Source organism: Thermothelomyces thermophilus, chromosome 3 (genome assembly GCF_000226095.1).
Source record: "Thermothelomyces thermophilus ATCC 42464 chromosome 3, complete sequence".
In the NCBI taxonomy this organism is placed as follows: domain Eukaryota; kingdom Fungi; phylum Ascomycota; class Sordariomycetes; order Sordariales; family Chaetomiaceae; genus Thermothelomyces; species Thermothelomyces thermophilus.
The window spans coordinates 770,942-781,990 of record NC_016474.1 but is presented as its reverse complement, the minus strand read 5'-3'; the positions used below and the strand labels follow the sequence as shown (position 1 = coordinate 781,990).

The 11,049-nt window shown below is 53.3% G+C and overlaps 1 protein-coding gene across 1 annotated transcript; it reads right to left on the bottom strand.

The window, feature by feature from the left end:
- Positions 1-3,151: 3,151 nt before the first annotated feature.
- MYCTH_2303431 (uncharacterized protein) lies at positions 3,152-10,861 on the bottom strand. The gene is made up of 2 exons (XM_003662561.1): positions 5,980-10,861; positions 3,152-5,856 (listed from the first exon to the last, which is right to left on the bottom strand). The coding sequence occupies exons 1-2, from the start codon at positions 10,624-10,626 to the stop codon at positions 3,379-3,381; spliced, it is 7,125 nt and encodes a 2,374-aa protein (XP_003662609.1). The 5' UTR covers positions 10,627-10,861; the 3' UTR covers positions 3,152-3,378.
- Positions 10,862-11,049: the final 188 nt, after the last annotated feature.

The window sequence follows — 11,049 nt, the reverse complement described above, 5'->3', positions numbered from 1 at the left end:
ACACATGCCCACGCACACACGCGCGCGTGCCGTCTCAGGCGTGGCTCTCGCGTGGCTCTCGAGCCGCGTTGGAACCCCGAGTAGATCTAGGCTTCCAAGAAACCAACAGCTGCTCGTGACAGGGAGAGCGGAAGTCGAGACACGCTGAAGAATGCCTGTGTGCAGTACGTACTGTACTTTGTATGTGATGGAGTTGGCGGCATGGACCGCTGCATGCAGGACCTAGGCTACTAGGAGCACCTTGTCCAAGAATAGGACAATCGCCATTTGGTGGCTACCCTGCAGTATGTCCAGACGAGGCGATACTAGTAGTGATGGACTGAACCTCCATGGGCAGGTACCGCTCTCGGCGTGGAGCTGTGGACTGTCGACGTCCAGGTACGACCGTATATCCGTACGTACATTCATACCCTGGACTCGGGACGTCCGATTTCGAGGCAAGCTGACTATGCCAGTAGTGCAGTAGCTGGTACTAGCATGGGTAACATCAGTGTCAGTCGGGCGGAATACTTCCCTATACGTAACAGTTCGCGAATAGGCGCGCGACTTGGACTGAGGTGTAGTTGCATTGTGGCTCGAACAGGCTTGGTTTCGGGATCCCCAAGATTGCATCTCAATGCTGCTGGGGCGGGAGGAAGGGGGTGGCCCATGGTCACCTGGTCCAGTGAGCTGGCGGCGTGCTGAAAACCCAGATACGATACGTACCTCACAAAATAAAAAAATTGAAAAAAAAAAAAAAAAACCAGGACCTACACTAGTGTAGATAGGCATTGGGGTCGATTGTTAGCAAAAGCAGGCTGGCGAGGGGGTAGCACTGACCCCGGAGTAGGCGATGCTTGGCGACCAGGATCGGCAGAAGAGGGAGCCTCTGCGTCGCTGTGTGTGTGAGGCTACGGAGAGTAGTGGCCGAGGGGGCGCATGAAGCGAAAGCGTTTCATTCAGACCTTGCAATTAAAATCGGTTTTATGCTTCTGCAAATGGTGAAATTGATGTCATCTCGGCCTTCTAGAAGCCGCAGATGAACGTCTAACTAGGTCCAGGGCTGTCGACACGAGATCCGCGACTGTCGGTCAGGGCTGGAGAACAGCGGGTGTTCAGGCTGCAGACCCACAAGTGCGCAGACACATTTGATATGGCCATGCGGACGGGCAAATCAAGAGGTTCGAGAGCCAAAGTCGGACTGGATCGCCCAAGCTACAAGTTGGCACGCCTTGGACGCGATGTTAGAGCAAGCGGCTTAGAGAAAACGGACTCTAATGTCGTTCAGAGCATAGTTAGAGCAATCCGTACCAAGGGTGCAGCGCGCAAACTGATTGGATGAGTGAATCAGGAAAGCAGAGGCTGATCGAAGTCGTCTGTGCCAAAAGGTCCCTTCCGAGACATGTCTCTGATCATCCGCCCAGGACCCACCCCAAGTCCCGCTAGTTTCCACCACTCTGACAGCCCCTGCATTTCATGGAAGCATGGAAGCGCAGGGGTTGCTAAAGAGATGCCTTGGGAGATGTCCTCCTTTGTCGAGTACACTACTGGAGACGGTCCCGCCAGTTTCCTGCTTAGCGGCCCGAGCCGGGATTGGAGACGAACGGCCATGGCTTGGTTCCCATCGGCCAAGTCAATCTGGTGTGCGAGTTCGGTCACACCGAACCAACAGGCTCGAATGCGGAATACCTGAACACAGGGGGAATGGATTGGTCGTCGGAAGTCAGAGCGACCAAGCAAAAACCTTCCGAACCATTCATTCCTCATGGCTTGTCGGTTGTTACTCTCCGGAGCTCGGCCCAGCTCCTGATCAGCCCTTGATTCGGCCGGCGGTGGAGTTTCGCTCCGATCGGACTAGCCGCTGCGCCGAGGTGGTATGATACACCAACGTTACTTGTAGTGTACACTAAGCTCCGAAGCGAACGACGAACACCAAGGGCCCACAGTCTGGCGAGGGCATCTGATCCTGTGAACGGCCGGTCAAAGCTCCAACGAAGGGGGGAGGGGGGGAGGGGGAACGCCGTGGCTGTGGCTGGGTGCCGATGGCTAGCGCCGCACGATGATCTGCCAAAACCCTTACCCATTGCCAACCCCTTGTGTGGCAGCTTTCCTTGATTCGCCGGGTTTGTGGGAAGGCCGAGCGCCGGGCAGCATCTCAAACGAGGAAAAGTGTAACATAACCAAGGTTGTAAAGAGAGCAAAGAACTCCGTATCCGTACTGTTGCTTCTACAATACAAAAGAAGAAGGCTGAGGTGGGAGCTTAAGTTGGAGCTTCAGATCTTGATCGGAACTACACTACCTCCTGCAAGGGGGGCGGGGGCTTGGCATGCACAGTCTGAGGGCAAGATGCCAATGCATACTACTCCGTACCTACCTGGGCTACTTCGTACCTCCCGAGAAGATGTATGAAATCCGTAATCCTGCATGGAATCCATACATACGGAATCGAAGCTTCCCGAGCGTCGCGCTAACTTCCAGGACCTACACTACTGTAGGGCATGTACCCGGTGGTTAGTGCTGACTAATTAGTCAGCACTAACCACCGGGTACTGTATGTATGTACAGTACGTACTATTTATGACAAAGAGGCCAACCTCACAAGGAAGTTGGCCCCGGCCCGACAGCCCCACGCCACGGCCGATGTGTCCCTTGGATCTTCCCAACGAGACCGTGAACTACAGGCCCGATTTCTTGCGTTCTCTCAAACGGGAAACCGCCATGTTGTTCAATGCATGAACGCATTGAACGCAATCTCTTGCGACCGCTACAAGGGAGCGCCGAATCAGCCCTGACACCTCGGCCAGCTTCCAGCTCGGTTCACACGGGTTCCCACCTTGTGCTTGGCCGCTCCAGAACACTTCGTGCTCCTTGTGCATTTTTGTTGTCTTTGCCAAGACAGGCGCGTTACTTGGCCATCTTGACAGCCGCGACAGATATGCTTCATTGTATGTACATACCTCAGTTCGCTAGCAAAACGTAAGGATTTGGCGCTGAACCATGTCCATGCTTCATATTCGAGCCATTACTCTCATCATCCTTGAACACTCCATACATAGAGAGATGTTACAGTATGCCTTGCTGCCCAAGATACAGGATACACCAGCCCCTCTTAACTGCTTGGGAAGGAGAAACGCCCAAAACCGCAACTTCAAAAAAAAGAGAAAGAGAAAAAAAAAAAACCTTGTTTGCGCTGCTTCGTTGCGACCCGAACCGCTTGCCGAAGTCCTGGGGAGCCGATCAAACAATCTGATGTCCATCCCGCGCTTGACGCTTAATTTTTTTTTTTTTTGAATCTATCCGTCCGTTTCCATGTTTGCTTTGTCCGGGTCTCGTTTCTTGGGATTTTTTTTTTCATAGCAACAGTCCGAACTCCGGGTTGAACCAACCTCGACTTTTGTCTAGGCAAAGTTATCCTGTCTGTCAACCCAGATGTCCTCCAACTCGTTGAAGCTGGAGAAGTGGATAGGGCGGTGTTGGTCGCTGTAAAAGGGCAAGGGAGTATCCAGTTTGACATGGATGGCCTTCTTCTCCAGCCCGCCAAAGGCGCTGCCCATGAAGCTGTAGTTCCACTTGCCGTTGTCCGGGACCAAGAAAAAGCCCTTAAACTTGTCGCTAAGCAGAAGCTGTCGCCTCTCGCCCATGGTCGTCGAGAAACCCTGGGGCTGGTCGCTTCCGAGGTCTTTGTTTTCCGCGCCCCATTTGTAGCCCTGAGGAGTGAGAGCCCAGGCAGAGAGTGACACGCTGCCCGGCGTGAACGATACCGCCACCGTCAAAGTGGTCTGCTCATTCCATGTGGGATGGGCATCAACCAGCCTGGCGTGGTTCGTGACATCCATCGCAGACATGTAAGGGAGCTCGTTGCCGGACATGGTATGGATGAGGCCGAGGGGTTCCATATCCTTAAGCAGCTCGTGCTGAGGGAGATGCTGTGGCAGCTGGACGTTCCTCAGGCCACCAATCTGCGGCACCATAACGATGCACTTGATCTCTTTGACCTGATCGTTGTCGGCTGGGGAGGAACCGTAGAGATAGCCAGCCACCTGCACCCGGAGATCCGCAATGGTGATGAACTTCTTGAGAATGTTCTTCGGCATCACATACGTGATGTCATCCACATCGCTGTCCACCGGAGCCACATACATGTTATTAGCTCTCGTGCGCAGGTTCGACGTGGCGATGGCTCGCGTGCGCCATTCCGTCTTAGAGGCGAACGTCTGCTGCTCAAACTGCGACGTCGTCGTGACAATGATCTCCTCGCCGTGTACATTCTGAGTCTTTGTTGTGACGGCCGTGAGCTGCTGCTGCTCCTGTTGCTGCTTTTCGATTTCGGCAGCTTGCTGCCTCTGCAGCGAAGGAGCCGAAATTTCCATACCCAGGATGATGTCTCGAACTTCGCTGGTGGTCAGACTCGACACATTAACATTGTTCTTCTTGCCGTAGTCGTTAAGAATCAGATCGCGGAGCTGCATTTCCACTTTGATCCAGTCCTCGTCTGAGAGAGACGGCCAGATATGGTGGTCTTGCGTAATGACAGTCTTGTCTGGCCGAAGAATGAGCTTGGTCTTGTCCTGGTTGACATGCAGAGCTCTCAGGATGAGAATCAAGCGGGAGAACGCCGTATATGACGAGATACTCTTGAGCCACTCGTCGTATAGGTTGAAAAGCACCATTTGGGGCTCGGTGGCGCGCAGAATCATGTCACCCAGTTTCTCCACCTTCATGGCGGCCTGGAAAGGAAGTTGCAATTCCGAGGCACGGATAGAAATGTTAGGGAAATCCAGAAGATTAACCTCGAGCGGATCAAGCAAGCCCTTTCGGGTGACGATAAGCTGCTTCGGCTGCTCTTCGACCGGGAGTGACCTGATCAGGGCTGCAACTTCTTCAGCGGTCTTCCATTTTGCCAATTGACCGAGACGCTTCTGTCCGGCCCAGACACTGGTGTGGATGATCTTGAGGAAGAGTTGACCTGTTCGGGGGTTGAAGATGAAGATTGCTCCGTTGATCGGCTTTGTTGTCAAATTTCCCTCGAATGTCTTGTGAATGGTGACCCGGTACACATTGGTGTCGTCGATAAATAGTTGCGTCTGGTTGCTGAACAACTCGGAGTAATTTTGGGAGTTCAGGAACTCCTGGTTGCTCTCGGATGCGTAAAGCTGCAAGCCTTTGCGAATACGCTCACGCAACACGTAGAGCGCTGGGGTTGCCTTCATGATCTTGGCCATCGCTTGCTGGACCACGGCCTTCAAGCCAGGGAAATATTGCCCATAGGCCGAGTAGAGGTTGTACGCGAGGTCGATGCCGATCATCAGGCCCGTCGGGGAGGGGTACAGGCTCATGCTGTCAGTCGTGTAATCTAGGTACTTTGCCCTCACGTATCTCTCAATGTCGTGGGAGTCGTAGTCGCCATATCGCAGCTGAACGTCGATCCAGAACTTGCTCGTCGTGGTTGCCTCGATCACGTCCTTGTTGTCGAAAAGCAAAGATGGCCGAGTGACATTCCATTTATGGCTCGCGAACAACTGGATATCAGCGCAGGAGCTGTTCATCTTGTACGACTTTCTCGGGTGGATTGTTTCCTTCTGCACCGACTCAATGCTGAGGGCCTCGAGCTCATTATCAAAGACCTGGCAGAGGTCCATGACAACAGACTCGTGAATCTTCTGCCACAAGTGGGCACGGAAGATCTGGATGAGAGAGATCTTCAACGTAGGAATCTTTCCGTGCAAGAAGATACCTGTCAGGTCAAGCTGTACCTGGAAACCAACGTACACGTTCGCTCTGTTGATCGTTGGGGACCACCACAGAGTGAATCGTCTGTTGGGAATTTGGTTCAAACCGGACCGTTGGGCGTTGGTTAACTTCTTGAATTGCATGGACTGTAACGCAAACGTTAGTCATGATTGCCCAAAATGAGACAAATTGAGAAAATAACCGGAACAAGAAGACTATAGCAGGACGGGGCGACATAGGAACTAGAAGAAAAGAAAAAAGAAACTGACCTGTTCGAAACCAGAGGCCCTCTCCCAGAAGAGGCCTTCCCAGGACGGGAAGCCAGTGGCCTTGAAAAGGGTATGCTCGAGAATGGTTTCAACACCACCCAAAGCCTGAATCACATCCGTACGATAGGCATTGAGGTTCCACAGTTTGCCATCGTGTCTTTGACTCGTCCACCAGAACGGATTGCTCTTCATGAGCTGGTAAATCTTGAACTCGGCCCTCGCGCGGAAACCCTTGTCAAAGCTTAGGGTGCTGCGATCTTTCTGAAACAGAGTATTGATGCGGGGCAGGCCGCGGTCCCAACTGTCTTCCAAGTCTTCGAGGGTAAGTCGCCGATTTTGCTGATTTGCCTCAAGGCGCTTCTGAGAGTACTCGGTCCAGACGCGCTGAGAATCAATAAACTCGGCCTCCCATGGGACAATGTAACGGAAGATGTTAGGAATCAACGTCTCCTCTTCATGGGACATGCCTGCACGATAATGCGTGACGCCGACATCGGTCTGCTTGGACCAGCGTTTGTCGCTTGCCGGAATCAGAATGTGCGAACCCGAGATCATGCCAAGGCCACCAAGTTCCTTCGGCGTATAGAACACGGCAGGTGGGAAACGTGAAGGCATCTTTGAGTTCAAGCCAATCTTGACCCGGGTCTGAATCTTGGTCTCGCATTTGACGATGGTGTCGAGAAGGTTGACGGTTGAAACCGCTGCTTCGCGGTAATATGTGAACAGAGCGATCAAAGCCGTGTTCCATTTGTTCGCGATCTTGGTGAAGGTTGTCGAGCCAGATGACATGAGGATTTGGCGGATACGGTTGTTGAACTTCTGTATGTCCTCCTCTGCCACTTGGAGGAAAGCATGCGCGGTGCGCTCCTTGGTCGTGTTATCCACAAGTGACCAGACGCTGTCCTTGACCGGGAACTCGTCATTCTGATTGCGAATCTTTGGCAAAATGCGCACCTCAAACCCGCACATCGAGAACAAGAGATTCGGGTTGTCTTTGCTATAGACGCTGACAAACGTGTCTTCCCATTCGATCGTTGTGACCGACCTTGGAAGCCGGTTCTTGAGGTCCCAGAAGACGGCTCTGCCGAGGTTCACGTCATGTCTCATCAGCCGCATACGTGAGTCCCTTGGCCAGCATTTCTTGCTCTTGTACCCAATGACGTTCTCGAAATTGGGGTCGGGCTGCTCCGTAAGAAATCGTTGAATCAAGTCCCTGGCCTCATCGGCCGTGAAGCGCAGGAACACCCAAATCTTATCGATGTATCTCGTGTAGAGCCGGATGGGGTGCTTTGTTTCGGTCTCGCGATCCTGGAATTGGAGGAAGTCGTTCGGGTTTTGTGGAGGGCCCGCAATCTCGCTCGCCCGCTGAGGGCCAAGAATAAGAAGATCCAGGATCAAGCCATAGTACTGGAAGACGAAAGCCGAAAACTGGAGGCCGCGGATCATGCCATAGCTGTTGACGTGGCTCATGTCCTTGTAAGTCAACGTAACGTTATTCTTAGCAGTGATGTAATCGGCCAGGTTGTGGTCCATGATCAGTCGCAAAAGCGAGTTGAGCAGTGTCAACTCGATCTTTTCGTAGACCTTCGACAACTGCGTCTCGATCATGACATTGCACTCTCCGTTCGCCGTCTCCCAGACCTTGTCGAGATTGTTGATGCCCTGCGCCCATTTGTAGACGAGAAGTGGCGGAACTTCGGAATCAGACGGCTTGACCCACGCGGGGAACAGGTGGCGCTGATCGGCCTGATACCAGAGATACTGGTCGAGGTATGCGTCACTAATTTTCTCGATGGGCTCGATGTCATAAACAGGATTGATGGTGCTGTAGTTGTCGTTCATGTCAATTCCAACTTCCTTGAAGGCGCGTTGAGTGAGAAGAAAGCGCTTGATCCGCTCCAGGGTGGTACCGGGACTGTCGTAGGCCTGTTCGATAAGGGCAAGCTCCTCTCGCTGGCTCTGATTTAGCCTGCCCTTGGTTGAGTAGGCCTCGCGCAACCGCTCAAGGGCCAGGATGAGGATCTTGGTGTCATGTTTGTATGAGACACTTGGGAAAGGAATGGGTGAAAACTTCCTCGACTCGAGCCAATGGACGGTTGTGGTGTAGATGGCAACAGCTTCCTCGGACGAGACATAAGGGCCATCCTTCATGTGGTTGTGCTGTCTCTCCTGCTCGGCCTTGAGCCACAGTCGAGTGAGCCGGCCCACGTTCTTTTTGGCCACAGTCTTGTCGACGGTGGCACCTCTCCGAATACGCTCTCGATTGTAGTGTGCAACCGAAATCCACCAATCTGCCTTCGCCTTGACATATCTCAAGATGATGTTCTCAATGGCCGCAGGCAAGCCAGGCACCTTCCAAGGAATGTTGCTTTTCCAGCATCTCCACGCCTCGGAGAGGTGTTGGAGAACCGTATTGACCTTGTTTTGCTTGATTCCTTCCGGCATCATATCCATCAGGTCGGCCATGACCGAAGCCCGCAACTCAAGGTCGAAGTGCGACTCAACACGCTGCTTTGTCACCGTCTTGGCGACCCCCTTGCTGTGACGTCCCTCAAACTGACGGGAAAGGAGATTCCCGAGCCAGCGCTCCAGCAGCGGAATGATGCCCCGCATGAAGAACAACCAAACTCTCCAAGCCGGAGCCCAGAAGCCACAGCCGGGCCCTTTGCCGACAGCATCGGTGTTGAACCGGTAGTAGATCAAATGCTTGAGATCCTTGCAGGAGCGAATCTGATGCATGAGCTTGTACTTGTAACGGTACATGCCCGTCAGCTGCCCGACATGGTTGAAGGCGTAGAGGATACCGTCAGCAAGTTGGAAGGCGTCAATATTGCCAAGCCGGTACTGAACCTGAGCATCTACAATGAGCTTGGTCAGGCGAAGTATTTCGCGCATTAGGTGAAAGGCGTTTCCAAAGCGTGACTTTTTCCGTTCTTTGGTTGTCAATGTCTTGACGGGCTTCAAATTGAAATTGTAGTCGAGATGGAGGTAAGTCAGGTTCTTGCGATGGATCAGAAGATTGAGCATGTTGAAGCCCTGGCGGCAGACTTGAAGTCCAGCTTCAACCCAATCGATTGTCGTCTGCTGGAAAAACTTCGTCTGTTTCAAAGTCCTCAGCAGACTTTGCTTCTGCATCGACTTGGGCCTCTTCTTATGCAGCTCATTGAGCACGTAGGTCTTGAGGAGCTTCTGGTACGAAACCCGCACCTTGACTGGCTGCTTGGGGGGGCAATGCTCCAAGTACCAGTGCTTAATAAGGGGGACGTCTTGGGCCCGCACCATGCGTCCGGACCGGCGATCGAACGGGTAAGGCGCCCACCACAGTTCAATGGCTGACGCCGTGTCTTCAGTGGCCAGTTCCTCGTCAGCGAGGAAAGGCTCAACTGTCGCGGGGAGCTCAAAAGCCTCGTCCTCTGGCTCCTCGATGTTGCCTTGTCCAAAGAGTTCATCCTCGTGGCTCACAGCAATGTTCTTTGGCGCAACGGCACGAGACGAAATGGGATTGATGTCGGTGTCGAAGTAGAATGCGGGGAGATCAGGATCCTCGGTTTTATGGTAGACCACTTGCGGGTGAGAGTGCCAGGACAAATGCACACTCCGCGGCAGCGAGTTGTAAAGGTACGGATATGCCACACGACACTCTGTCCGAATGGGATTTCGGAAGATGATACGATCCATGGCGTTGAACTCGCCGAAGTCCTCGTCGTTTGGGTCGATATCCTTGTAGAGCGGCTCGAAGCGAGGACCGCCCGGCAATGCCACGTTCAGAGCTTTGCCTGTCAAAAAGCTTTTCAGCTCGAAAAGGTAAAAGTAATTTGGGTCCACAACCTCGGAAACCAACGGCCGGCTCAGACGGTACAGGTTGGCCATCTGAGGCAGTGTGAGGTTCCATCGCTTGTAGCTAGGCCCGTTCACGTGTGGGGTGTCGAGCAGCGGTTGATGGTCGTAAAACCATTCGTAGACTGCCGCCTCTTCTTCCTCGTCGAGGTCCATCTGAATAGGTTCGAGAGGCTCGACATCCTCAATATTCTCGGACCAAGACAAGGGAGGTTCTTCGTCATCGAACGGCGGAAACCGCATTCGTTTGAAGAGTCTTCTGTCTCTCTTCTCCTTCCGCATAGTACTCCACATAGTAGCCCATTGGGCGAAGAAGACGGGCTCGATGACGCGCGGTATCTCGTTGACGAGGGTCAAACAGCCGTTAACGTGGTACAGCACCTTAACCTCCCGAGCTGACTCCCATGGCATGGGCATGTTCTCCAGCAACTTTAGGACCGCGTGCGGCATAAACTTCAAGGCGCCGAGATAGCTGCGCTTGTCGCTAGTGTACTTCTTCTGCGATACGTCACCGATGTCCTTGACGATTTTGCGCAGGTGTTCCGGTGGCATGTCGGCCTTCTGCGTCTCAACAAAGCCACCTTTCCTCTTCTCGCCAAACCGGTTGCGTTGCGATCGAAGCCATTCCTTCTTCTTCTGCGCAAACTTCGCAATCTGAGGATCTGTTGGAGGACGGTAGCCCGGCGGCGGCGGCGCTGGGATTGCGGGAGGGGGAGGAAGCGATGACGGAGGACCCGGCGGAGGAGGAGTTGGCGGCGGCGGAGGTGGTCCCCAGCCTGGGGGAGGCGGTGGTGGAGGATATGAAGACATGCTTCAACACCCAAGAGGGATGTTACGCCCAGATGCAAAAAAGCGTGCTGAATGGCCGCGCTATTGGCGACGGTGATAATCAAGGAGGACTGGAGTTGGAGCAAGGCTCCATGAATGAATCGTCCCTAGCAGTATTAAGATGGTAATGGCCTGTCTGTGGTGTGATAATGCGATGAAGCCAAAACTTGGCTCTTGCTTAATACAGAAAATCTCGAGCTCTCGCGAAGCACGGAGGTGGCGCGAAGTGCGACCGCGCAGCACCGGCAGATCCCCGGATTATTTAACCCCGATAAAAGCATGTCAGAATGCACTGCAAGTAATGCATAACGCGAGTCGGAGACCGTAATGCGTATATCGCGTAAAATGATTGGAGAGCGTTCACGTGATCAGCCACGTGATCAAAACTAACTTTGAGGTACACTG